Here is a 13,837-nt window from a genome sequence, read left to right as displayed (position 1 = left end):
GCACTGTATTGTTTATCTTTGAACATTGAGTAGGTAATTGCAAGGACAAACATTAATCTTCAGCCATGATTGGCGCATTAGTGATATAAGGAACGTTTTATACTGATGAGCATACAAAGGTAACTCGTGTAACATTTGCCTAATTGCCTTCCTGCTACTAATATCAAAAAAGTAATTAAATAAAAGTCAAGAAAATTGTACAATATGTAACGAAGATAATGAAGAATGTCTGTTGTATAAAAAACGTATGTACTTTTGCTGTGTGTATTTGTTCATACATTATGAATTAAATGTATAAATTTTGGTAACTATATAAACAGAACTGAGCGTGATTGATGTTATCGTGGGAATGCGATCTGCTTTCATTATACGGGTTACGCAGAAGGCCTAAGAGAATTTCCGAAATAAAACTAACGGTCCCTTCAACAGGATCTACTTACTAAAAGGTATACTATGTATAGACTTCATTTTCTCGGAGATCAGTTGTTTTGTATAATTCACGTAATCATTACATATTAGGAATTAGTAATAAGGATCAGAATATCATGATTATTTATATGAAATCAATAACGGATCCTTCAGAAAACCTCTCTATATCAACCTATTGATTTCCTTCGATCTCTAATCTTAAAGGAAGAGGAAGCATTTCTCTGGAAGAGGTGCATTTGGCATCTCTTCCATTCCCTTCAAACATTTACCTGAAAAACAGTTATTGTAAGAAAAATATTTGACGATAATTTTGACAAGCCTTCGGATTCCAATCCAAGCTTACAGCTTACATAATCGTTGTCATCTAATCACGAGACCTTGGGATCTGATGACGGGAATTATGCGGGTCAGTTAAATGGAAGCAACGAAATAAACCATTTGAAATATTATATTGTTTGTATCTCGAAATCCTTTGCCTATTTTCAACTTTAAAAGTTTTAAAATCTACGTTTAAAAAGATTCATATTTGAAAAAATATAAACGTCCCTTTTTAAAACTAATTATTCTACATCCTGAATTATAAGATATGTATATACGTATCATAACACGTAGGATTTTTTCTAATACCTATAAGTTATTTAACGATACTAACAATTACTTCAAAATAGGTAATATGCAAACACCTTTTTTAATGTAGTAATGTAGTGCTATTTACCAGTTTCATGACCATAAAATTGTGTTATTTTAGTATAGCACTCATACATATATAATATATACTTACCTAAACAAATTCAGCACTTTCTCCGTCGTATCACAACAAACACTAGTTTTTTTTAAATAAATGTACACAATGAAATCACTACAAACATTTCACAATTAATAAATTATTCCACAATCACAAATTAATATTAATAAAGTACGTATTGGAAATTAATGTTTTATTTTAATCTGAAAATTTTATGCGCTCATTCCAAATTTGAAATTTTCCGTTGGCGGGAGTGGAGCTCGCGCTCGTAAGCTTCCCTCCGCTTGTTCCAAACATTTTATCGCACTGAATGACTGAACCGTTAGCGAAATCTGCCCATAGTGCTGTCATATATGCTATCGATAAATGGTACATCCCGGAAGATTAGATCATGTTTTTTTAATTCAGAGAAATATAATACTATTCTAGAAATTGTATTTTCTGTACTTAATAATATTATACTATAAATAATCTGGATATACAAAATGAAAACGCAATAACTAATAATCTTCATCCCGTAGTTTGTAATTGCGTTAGCTTATTTAATTTTAATATTAACGTGATAAATAATTAACAAATCCATATTAAAAAGAAATGTTTATATAAGATAATTTCAATTAACCGTTGAAATTTTTAAATAGTACATTAATGTTGTTTAAAATTACTTAGTTAATTTAATTTCTCGATATTTAAATCGTACTGTAATTATTCATGTTAATCATTGGCAATTATTAATAAAAAGATATCGATACTTTACTACTTTCCGAATATTTCCCAATTCCAACCCTAATATGATGCAGGGAAACAGCATTGGTCGGCTTAGCACATGCGCATACCGTGTTTTCTCGTTTCGAAACTTGAATCTTCTTTACGTCTTAACGTCTGAGTCGAGCCTAATAAATCTTAAACGACTGAGGGGACATTATTTGCCTTCGTCTAAACTATTTTCTTAAGGAAAACGCGTCAATATTAGCCCTTCTACCCTTTATAGTTTGTAGGAGCTTGGGGCTCGGAACGGTTTGAGGTTGTCGTTTAGCGATCTCGTTGCAAAGTGTTGTTTAGGATTATTTCACACTAATTGTTTTCAAATATTTTTTATTTTAATTTAATCATGTTTGAAGATTCTACTAGTAATCGCCCGCGGCTTCGCCTTGGTTTTCATGTTTTTATTTGGTTTTCATGACGACCTCCGTGGTCGAGCGGTGTGTACACCGGTTTTCATGGGTACACCACTCCGAGGTCCCGGGTTCGATTCCCGGCCGAGTCAATGTGGATTATCATTAGTTTTCTATGTTGTCTTGGGTCTGGGTGTTTGTGGTACCGTCATTACTTCTGATGTTCCATAACACAAGTGCTTTAGCTACTTAAATTGGGATCAGAATAATTCTTAAAAAAAAAAAGATGTGTCAGGCAAAAAGAAGGCCATGTGCTTTCTTGGAGTTCAAGTTCGCTTCATACCAAAATACATCATATTCGGTTCAGTGGTTTGATCGTGACAGTGGATAGACAGACAGACATAGTTACTTTCACATTTATAACGTTATTATAGATTGCGTCCATTTCCAGTCTGCACGCTTGCGTAATTTTGAAACGTAAAACACAAAACATATCATTTCGACTATTATTAAGAGGTTCAATAATTTCTTTGAAGTAAATAGAAGTTAAGGTTTCTCTTGATATTTCCCTTGCGGATATTCGCGTTTTTATATATTACATCAGTTTAAAAGAAACTTTTGTAGGCGACCACGGACTTGGTGATGTACGGACGTAAACAACAAAAGGAATGTATCATTTTGTTCTTATCTTTATTACTGAAAAGGATGACGGAGCCTTAGTCGGATCCATTTTTTTCTTAAACGCTCCCCACGACCCTTACCATACTAAGCTAAGCTTAGTATAGCTAACTACATATATTATGTGGGTCTCAAGTTACTTATATCACTAATTTTTCCTTGTTATGTCGTAATTTCGGTATTGATTATAAAATACATGAATATGAAACTGAATTACCAATGTGAAATATTATTGGTTCAAACCCAAAGGCACAAATTACAGGAAAAAGAGGTAGACTTAGCTGAGTGTAATAAAAGAAGCCGTTTTTAATTGTATTTCCATAATTAAACATCGAAATCATTAAAGCAGTACAGCGTAGTACATTTTTTTCTTAAACGGTCCCCACGACCATTACCATACTAAGTTTAGCTATGTTATATGGGTCTCAAGTTACTTAAGTCACTAGTTTTTCCTTGTTATTCCGTTCTTTCGGTATTGATTATAAAATACACATAAAACTGCAATTCCGATGTGAAATTTTCTTGGTTCAAACTCTGAGTGAGGTCCATAAAATTTTCACTATAGATGCTCAGTAATAGCCCGAAGTTTCTAAAATAGCAGTTGTTCTCTCTCAACTCTCTCCAATCATCTCTGTATTATCATTTCATCGGATTATAAGATTGAAAGAATAGAAATTGCAGAAAGTAATAAGGTAAGTAAATTTATGTTTATTCGATGTTACAGGTAAAATTTTAAGGGTATTTGACAAGCTATTTGAACTAAGAAGAAGCTTTATATGGAATATACACAGATTTGCTGAGTTAAGGCCTCCTTACCTTTTTAAATAGCCGATGGCATATAATATGTAACTGATAATTTACACATTCAGGTGATTTTCACGTGAAACCATATTCCCTAATATATATATGACCTACCAGCTTCATATAATCAGACACAAAACGAACTACTAAACAACCTTAAATAGGCGACGGAGAAGATTTTTAATGATGATGATGAGACAGTATATAATCACCTTTCAATAATCATATAACATTGAAAAACAGTTTCAAAGCGAACAAAATGTATAAAAAATATCTTCCCCAACCATTTTAGTAGACCTAATTAATTTAATATCAAATCAAAGGGACGATCAGCGAACAATGAATAATTAATCAGAAATTATAAAACCAATTGATCGAAATATTTAGTTTCATTTATATTTCAGTACTAAATCCTATTAAAATAAACAACATTAAGTGTTTCAATTTGGTCCATCATTATCATTACATAGTATAAAACAAAGTCGCTTACCGCTATCTGTCCCTATGTATGCTTAGATAATTTAATCTTTTAAATTACATAAAGGATTTGGATGCTTTTTTTATAGATAGATTCGAGAGGATGGTGTATATGTATAATATATGCTCAATATAATTAAGAGTATAAAAATGTATGACATTCTGCAGTATATTTAGTATCAACATTGCAACCGTGCAAAGCCGGGGCGGGTCGCTAGTCAGCTTATAAATTTATTATAATAAATGCATGAAAAATAGAATGCGAGCGTCTTAACTATTTAACACGTATTGTTATCAAAAAAATATTTTATATCCCTGCGACGAATGGGTTTGCCAGTACAAAATATAGAAAACTGACAAGTGTTGCCACTTGAGTCTGTTCAGACTCGCTTTTCGTTTTTTTTTATGTTTGTTTATGTATATTGCATCGAAAAAGCATAAGTTGGTGGCAATTAATTTATAAATACTTCAATGTGACATACCTATTTTAATATAAATGTTGAAAGTGTTGTTTGTGTTTCTGTCTGTCTGTTACTTTTTTTCGGCCAATCCACCGAACCAAACTTGATGAAATTTTATGCAAAGCATACATCAATACCAAGAAAAGACATCGGCTACGTTTTCTGGACAATTACTGAAACCACGAAAGAAGATTCAGTTGAAGAGTTTCATATAATAGTAACAGTTAAATAAAACACAATTTTACATACAAATATTTATTTTAAAATGTTACATAAATCTATGAGAACCATTTGCAGACACTAGTTACCACTTAGTAATATTTTCAAAAGATAAAAATATATCAGATCGAGTCCAACTCAACAAACAAAAGAGCTTTGAAATGTCTATTCAATAATTTTAAACTTTATATATATATTTTTAATATATTCTATTACATTTGATTTTTTTTAAAGTAATTGGAGAAGCATAGCCAATTAGATATAATTGTCGATTTTCAATGCTAAGTTCGTAAACGAGTTAGATTTTTCAAATACGAATTTCTCATATCCTGACAAACTCACAACACTGCACTACACTTTTATTTCTTACAGGAATGTATTTTTTATCTGTATTAACTTTATCTTGTCAAGTTAAATACTTTTGACATAAGTGTTTCGGTAAGACTTGAAGATATAATCATTGCTGAGAGCTTGAGCTTTAACGACCTGTTTTTTTTTTTAATTTAAATTAGATAGGCCGATTAAGAAACGGCTATCTGGTATAGTATGGTAAGAAGTAACCATTGTCAATGCGCCACCAACAAGATGTTATATCTCTTATGCCTGTTTGGCAAGCTTACACGATCTCATTCTCTATTCAAATATCTCTCAATGCCTTAACAAATAATACAGATTATAACACAACGATGAAGCTTGAAAAAACTACAAGCTACATTTATTACAAAAATGATTTTGAATCTGTTAGCTTATATTTTTATTAAAGGACGTTACTTAGAATGTATTGAAATAGAAATAATTATTGCTGAATTACTCTTGTATTTTGAAAGATTGTCATGAAATTTTAATAGTAATGTAACTAATTTTATTAGTAATGTATTCGAATTTTATTATTATTAACAATATAAATGGTTTTTTTTTTTTGTATATGGTAACTGGTTGCGTTGAGTGATTAAATCTTTTTCCTTCTCTTCTCAGGCGTATTTTGGAAGAGCGCCTCGTCTGCACGGATCAGCCGATTGACAGCGCGGCTCAACGATACATCTGCCACCAAACAAATATGTCAGAATTTGTTTTATTATTTTTATATATAGCAACACTTTTATGATACATTTCTCAACCAATCTTTGCTAACAAATTATCGCTTTATAATTGTTTTTATAAAAAAAAGAACTGCAAATTACTAATACTACACATAAATAACCTAATTATTGTCTATTATTTTAATATACGGACATCTAAAATACATATTGCGAATTCTAATTTAACATGCACTATGAATAAAAAGAGTACGTTTTCATGCAATTTCATACATCAGTGTTGCCATATAAAAAAATAAATGGTAAGCAGATTGTATCAACTTAATCACTCAATGCATTAAAAACTATTAAAAATTAAAACGTCGTTTAAATGAAACTAATACTTTTTCGGAAAAAAAATCGTTTAATGTGAAAAAAGTTTAACAGTCTACTTACTTTTAAACATTGTCTTATTCATTTAAATTCTGCACAAAATACAACCCGAATACGAGTTAAAATTTGATTATATATAAATTGAGCGTTATAAATCGTATCGTTTTGCTAACAACAACGCGCAAACATTTTGTACTTTAGTGAGGAGATACGTAAGTTTTTTTTAGCTGACAGATTTTTCAAACAATAATTGGCAAAGGAAACTTTATATAAGTACAAAAAAACATCAATGTTTTCAAAAATCGATAACCACAAAAGAAATCCACGCTTTTTCTACTTATTTATAAAACTATCTTCACGTAGTAGAACAACTGACCATGTTATAACTAAGAGTGCTATTATCAAAACGATTAATTTTATGCAGAATTAAAATACTAGTAATAAGTTGTACTGAAAAACAAATTATGTCCACGATTATATATAAAAAACCGTAACATCAACATGCAGTTACATACTTATCGCTACTTCTAGTGCAAAAGTTTGAATGTCAAAATTGTATTACAAGACAACGAATTATTTACTTTTATTAATAGTAGAGGATACGTATTTTTTAATTCTACTATTTTATATTATCTAGCGATTTAAGAGAATGCGAATGCATTAAAATACATGTAAAACTATACTGACATACGACCTTTTGCAATAACAGTAACGATACATGCCTGAGAAATAAAATTGACTTTTCATTTTAAACTAATATACTGTATATTGTATTGATCCATTTACTCACCAAGGCGCGCCCCTCCATATTAAACTATACGTAAAGATTAAAAACAAATCATATTATAATTTAATTATTATATTTTTTTGCTGTCCTTACTCTTTTTTTAATCACGCACACTATATTTTGTAAAAAAGAAGTGTCAGTGATAATTTAAATTAGAGGGGCGCGTCTTCGTAAGCGAATACATTTATATATTAAAGTAATAGTCATCAATTTAAGACTTTATTATCTGTTCCAATTGCTATTTTATCTTTCGCAAAATAATGCCGCCCGAGATACCGTTAGCAGAACTACCGAAATTGTTTATTTTTATATTTTAAGATTTCAAAACAGAAGCGTCCAGTGGGTTGAGAATTTATAATTTAAAAAATAATTTAATTTATTTTTATGAGAATTAAATATAATTATCACATAATCTTTTCTAAACAGCATTGGGACAGATAACATAATACCTAAACAACATGACGTCGTATACATTTCAGATAAATGAAAAACAAAAAGCATATTGTTTTCCACTCACAATATCTTAATAGATAACAGTTTTTATTAAATATTACCGCAATCAACCAATCACTTATAAACCCTTACACACCAGTAAAAACTATATGGAACTTCTTAAATTAATTTGAAATTAAGTACATAAATTAATAATTTAATCGAATAAATAAATTACGTCTAAAAACATCGAGACAACTCGATCGCCAATAATACATCAGTAAAACACTCAGAATAATTCATACCGAATAATGTGTTAAAGCTTTATAAGACTACACAGACTCGATATTTTCTATATGGTATATTCCAATCGAGGAAAAAAGTTAAACAAAACAATAGTCACATATTATATGCGATTTGCTAATCGTTGAGGCTCTATACCACTACATTATCCTATTATCAATTTAATTTTACTTGTAAAATTTACGGGAAAAACTTGTTCAAATCGCTTTTTTTAAATCCCTATTAAATACCATAGATAATTCTAGATCTCAACCAACTCTATACTGTCAAAGTTGTTTCGTTTTTTTTTCTATCTAAACTTCCTGTGATTGGAAGTGGCATTTGAAAACAGTGCCCAAAATGCTTAACTAAAAATTCAATAGAAATATCGAGTCTTTAAAAGATAAATTAATTATATCTAAAAGTCATACAATTTAATACACTGATTTAATAGGTAATGAAATAATAAAAAAAAATTGTAACTTTATACTTTTAGCGGTTTGACTTAAATATTGTGTTTCGTTGTACTTAGTTTACTTAAATAAATAATTTATGAATGTAAGTACTTAGGTAAAAATAACGATAAATAATTTCAAACTCCTCATTCAATTTCAATCCATAAAAATCCATAAAACTCCCAATTTTAAATGATGTTACCATATCCAAAATATAACGAAATAATTTATTAAATTACCTTGCCCCACTTACATAATATATCATTCTATATATAAAAAAATAAGAAAAGTCTTTACAATTATTCAAAATTAAGTCTCAATACCGAGTGAAAATTTAAGAAACTTCTAAATTATATTTAGTTACTTCGATATATTAACCAATATTTTTCTCATAAATAAATTAATATCGTTAAAAACCCTTAGATACTTATACTTTCATAAAGAAAGAAAATAAATAAGAAGTAAATATAACAAGTTTTTAAGATGGTCATTTTTCACTGTTATTATAACATAGCCATACCAAAATCTTTAAAAAAATGTGATTTCAAAATATAATAAATTCAATAATTTAAATAATATCTAATGATTGAATTTATTTTTAAAAAATGTACTTACGTAAAAATTGCATAGAACTTTCGATCCATATTTCATTATAATTTTATTATTAATATAACTTTTATCATCATTATAGATATACACAAAATATATGGAGAATTAGATGACTATGTTCGTTTAAATATAAATACTACTAAAGCAAAATATGAACCAGATACATTTATCTAAGATATGATACAATAGAAATTGAAAAACGAAATTTACTCATTTCCAACCAAAATCATAAAAAAATTAATATACATTTGATTAAAAATAAAAAGGTTCTAACTACATAACTGTCATTAAATACTTACAATAAAGTCTGAAACCCAAGCAAAGTATACTTGCTGTTAATTAATTTCCATATACATGTGACATATTATGTATATACACACACACATGTGTATGTGTGAAAATGTAAAACATGTTACATACACAAGTGTACCAGTATTTATATAAGCAGTCTTGGCAATATGAGAAAGAAGCTAGTACAGTCTTACTACTTTTTAAATATAATTGTACCCAAAGCGCAATATTATTTTTAATTTGAGGGGAACATAGGAACAAGTATAGATCCTTACAAAAAATATTAGTGTATATAATTTAAAGCATATTTGCCACAGAGTTTACAGAGGAAGGTTGATTGATCGGATGTGATACTGCTCTGGCACCAGAAAAAATACTATTCACTCAAAAATGTATCCTTTAGGAAAAACAAGGAAGATAAATATCTTTTATACAATTTTTCATCATACTGGAACATTGAGGACAGTATGAATAAATCTAATCAATAGAAGTCATGCAGTCAACATCTCAAATACACAATATAACTTTCAATTCTACCTATAAATGTTATTGTTTCTACCACCTTATAAAAGAAACTAAACTATGTTGAAAATGGTTTCTCTGTATGCTTTAATTATTATTTATAAGCTATATAGTAAGTTCCTTTAAGTGAATGTTGTAACATTCTTTTGTAATAATCAACTATTTCAAACCTCAATTCAATACTTATAATTCATTTCCTTAATATTTCCCGATCATTCAAGATGACTCTAATGGTTTCAGATTTTACCATAAATTATAGCTGCACTAATGATACCATAAACAAATCTACTCTGGCAACACAATAGAAACACTGTAGAAATTGCTAACTAAATATATAATATTACTTAATAAAAGCGTGTTATATATGATACATATATAGCCCATAATATATAATAAACTAAGTCTTGTTAACATAAATTTATGAAAATGCAACATTATTCATAGACAAAATTTCATTGCTATTATGCCCCTACCTACACAAGGCAACGATGAGCACTGTGTAAGATGTTCTTTGTAGATTATAGGAATGGTCTTGTGTAGGAGGGGTTGTTAAACCTAATCATACAATTATCAATCAAGGCATCCATTTATGTAATTATAATATTTACCAACCGGGCGTTGTATTTGCAAGACGTCTCATACGTCTTGTATTCCTATCCTGATCACGGATCTTCTTCTCCATTTCAGCGTTAGTCAGTGTCTCTAAGTATGGAGCCCATTGTTCTGCTTCTGATTGTTGACGGTATGGCGTCTGAGATAGAACAAATTCAATATATAATTAAAATTAGCCTGTGTTGTTATTTTTATTTTATATCAATATTAAGGCCACCTATTCTCTTGTGCCTCTTATAAGCTCAATCTTTCTTTATTATTCTGTGGCTTAGTGCTAAAAGAGCCAATATTATTAACCCTTGGCTTTATTAATCAGCTGTTTTAGCACTATGTTAAAATATTAATCTCAACCACTCTTCACTTGGTGGTAGGGCTTTGTGCAAGCCCGTCTGGGTAGGTACCACCCACTCATCAGTTATTCTACCGCCAAATAACAGTACTCAGTAATGTTGTGTTCCGGTTTGAAGGGTGAGTGAGCCAGTGTAACTGCAGGCACAAGGGTCATAACAACTTAGTTCCCAAGGTTGATGGCACATTGACGATGTAAGGAACAGTTAATATTTCTTACAGCGTCATTGTCTAGCCAACCTATACGATAATAAAAAAAAAAAACCTTTCTAGTGGAGAAACCCATTGTTGAGAAACTTGTATATATTTGTAACTTACATGGAAAAGATATCTCCAAATCAGGCATACATAGTTCTACTATACATTTTATAAGCGGTATGTTTAATGAAAAATAGTTTACCTCAACTACAGGCAATGGTGCTTCACTGAATGCATAAGTGCGCTGATGCCAGCTGAGTTGCCCCCGTACACTATACGCGATACCTGTCACAAATTCACCACCAAGACCCAATTCCGCACACAGTTTCATCGCAAATTGTTCAGGATTATTCTCCTTCTCCGACATATCCCATTCAACCTGTAAATTGCAAGAAAAATATATTTATTTTTTAATAATTACTTAATGTTGTTCATTAGTTTTATGAACAGGTGTGACATTGGTCACATAAGCCTCTATGCTAGTGAGCTACTAATTTATTAAGGCTTGAATTTGTTTTACTAACATGAATTTCAAAAAGTTTATATGTATGTACTTTTATGTAAATAAGAGTATCATTTATTTAATATATTACAGGACAGTTTCAAGTACATTGATAATAGAATTATCAATAATTCTTTGACATTTTTTTCCACAATACAATTCAGGACATTAAATAACATTTTTTAAGGAATCCATAATTATTAAAAGTATTACCTGATCAACAAGAGAAGTGTTTCCCACGTGAATATTCAACTTAATAATGACCCTTTGATCAGTTTGCTCTTCTAAAATAGCAGGAGGTTCACTCGGGAAGGCATCAATTTGCTGACGAATAGATGTTGCAATTGCCGGTATAAATGTGCTTGTGTTCAACTCCAGATCATCACAAAGTACTTCCGCAAACTGCTCTGGAGTAATAATTGATTCTGGCAAATAGAAAAATGAGTCATTTACAGTATTTAATAAGAAATAAATTATCCAATATGCAAGTAATCCAATAACTTATATTTATTTAAATATTAATTACCATTCTTATTCCATGTAAATGTGTCTCTCAACTTCTGACCCTCAATCTCCATGTCTAATCTGATTGGTACCAAGATTTGTTTCTGAGAAGAATTCTCAAGCATTGCTGTCATATCCGTGTCATCAAAACAGAGTGGGAATGTTCTAACCTGTTTACAATAAAACATTTATGATTAATTTTGCAAATAAATACAGTTATATATTTTTTTATTTGTGCTAAGACTTGGTGAAAGTTCTGCTGCCAAACAAGAGTACTCAGTATGTATTAGCTATGGGCATAAGGGACATAGCATATTAGTTCCAAAGATTAAAGGCATATTATTGGCGATGTAAAGAATGGTTAACATTTATGATACCGTTAATGACTATGGGCAGTGTTGACCACTTACCATGAAAAAATACATCAATCTTGCTATAAAATTGAAAAGCTTTAATTTAAAATACCTTCACTTTTAATTTTAAAATATTTATATAATAACAAAAAGCTAAAAAGACTTTATAATGTATATATTACCTTCTTATTGTGAACTCTTGTTCTACTAATTGGAGTAGCCTGTGGAACTGCATCCAAATGGGATGAATTTGGCATAACTGGAAGCCATGATGGGTTATGCGGCTTCTTACTCTTGCCCTCACGAGGAGTGGCAAGTTCTTGACTAACAGATACCGCCTTATATCTAAATCAAGTAATGCGAAAAAAAAAAGAACATTAATATCATATTTTACAATTATTATCACAACTAGTTTATTCTAGTATATAAAACTTGATTTACATTAACAGTTTGATAAAACAGATTAAAAAAAAACAAAATTTAATATATCTTAGAAATTTAAACCTGTTTCAAAACAATTGGTGTTGGTTTAATTTTAAATTATATATTCTATTAAATTTAATTTAATTTAATTAAATTAAATTATAGATTTACATTTTTTGGGGGTAATTGTGGACATGTACTGCCAGATTTTGCCACTGTAACTAACAACTTATATAAATTATATGTAGTGTTCATTGTAAAAGTTAACTGTAAGGTTCTCTATGAGTAATTAAAGTTCCTTAACCTGAATATTGATCTGATAAATACATATTGTTTTAAATAACTTACTTTTCATCATTTCCTTCAATAATATCCTCAACTTCAGATGCCTTCAGCAGTGATACAGAGCTAGACAGAACATGCGGCCCCAGTCCATTATCGACTAATCGTTTTCGTTCTTCATTTGTAAGGGTCCTCCTGGCCATGCCAGGGTATTTTTTGTAGAGTGACCCACGGAATAACCGTAAGTAATTTCCCACCTACAAATCATTCGTAAAAATGTATACATAATAGATATATATATTTATAACTGTTAAGTTCATAAATAAAATAATCCTAGTAGCCCATTTACCTCAGATCCAACACAATAAAATTCGCCACCTTCTTCAATTTGAAAACTGATCGGCTTATCGCCGTATGTCCTTAAAGCCATTTCTAATGATTTTCTCCTTCTTTTACACACTTAAAAATATATACTATTACTCAAGAAATGAAATTAATACAAAACTAGAAACAAGCGTCAAGCATAACTCAATACAACAAGCCATACAAATTACAATAGACAAGTCTTTTTTTCGTATTTTGACAACGTCAACAGATAAAAATGTTCTTGCCATAGACAATGCAACTACACTAAAATCGTTAAATATCTAGGACTGATGTATAATTTAGGACTGATGTATAATATATATTGTGACTGTTTGTTTATTATTTCTTTACTTTCTATTACAAACATTATGATATATTTTATTCTTATGATACAAAAGAACGAACCCTTTCCATTTAAAACATTCAATGTATTTCATTTTATAAAATATGAAACGAAATCTTTGTATCGATTAAATTGATTAGGTAATTTCATTATCTATCATAAATAAATATTTAACTATTTTTAATGAAATTTAA

General features: G+C 29.7%; 1 protein-coding gene across 3 annotated transcripts; it reads right to left on the bottom strand.

Moving 5' to 3' along the window:
- Positions 1 to 4,945: 4,945 nt before the first annotated feature.
- On the bottom strand, positions 4,946 to 13,501 carry LOC124532852 (SWI/SNF-related matrix-associated actin-dependent regulator of chromatin subfamily B member 1-A). 3 transcript variants are annotated; one of them, XM_047107956.1, is made up of 8 exons: positions 13,284 to 13,501; positions 13,001 to 13,191; positions 12,412 to 12,580; positions 11,899 to 12,046; positions 11,586 to 11,797; positions 11,073 to 11,249; positions 10,325 to 10,463; positions 4,946 to 5,966 (listed from the first exon to the last, which is right to left on the bottom strand). In XM_047107956.1, the coding sequence occupies exons 1-8, from the start codon at positions 13,362 to 13,364 to the stop codon at positions 5,875 to 5,877; spliced, it is 1,209 nt and encodes a 402-aa protein (XP_046963912.1). In that variant the 5' UTR covers positions 13,365 to 13,501; the 3' UTR covers positions 4,946 to 5,874. The 3 variants fall into 3 exon arrangements, with proteins under 3 accessions (XP_046963912.1, XP_046963913.1, XP_046963914.1); XM_047107957.1 differs by having other exon boundaries at positions 12,412 to 12,574; positions 13,284 to 13,500; XM_047107958.1 differs by lacking the exon at positions 4,946 to 5,966 and having other exon boundaries at positions 10,317 to 10,463; positions 12,412 to 12,574; positions 13,284 to 13,500.
- Positions 13,502 to 13,837: the final 336 nt, after the last annotated feature.

The sequence above is a fragment of the Vanessa cardui genome, chromosome 10, assembly GCF_905220365.1.
Source record: "Vanessa cardui chromosome 10, ilVanCard2.1, whole genome shotgun sequence".
NCBI lineage: Eukaryota > Metazoa > Arthropoda > Insecta > Lepidoptera > Nymphalidae > Vanessa > Vanessa cardui.
This window is presented reverse-complemented; position numbering and strand designations above follow the sequence as displayed.

Coding starts and splice junctions, on each gene's coding strand:
- LOC124532852 (XM_047107956.1), bottom strand. CDS start 13,364: ATGGCTTTAAGGACATACGGCGATAAGCCGATCAGTTTTCAAATTGAA. Junction 11,250..11,585: donor ACACTTCTCTTGTTGATCAG/GTAATACTTTTA, acceptor TGCAATTTACAG/GTTGAATGGGATATGTCGGA. Junction 5,967..10,324: donor TCTTGCAAATACAACGCCCG/GTTGGTAAATAT, acceptor GTTTGGTGGCAG/ATGTATCGTTGAGCCGCGCT.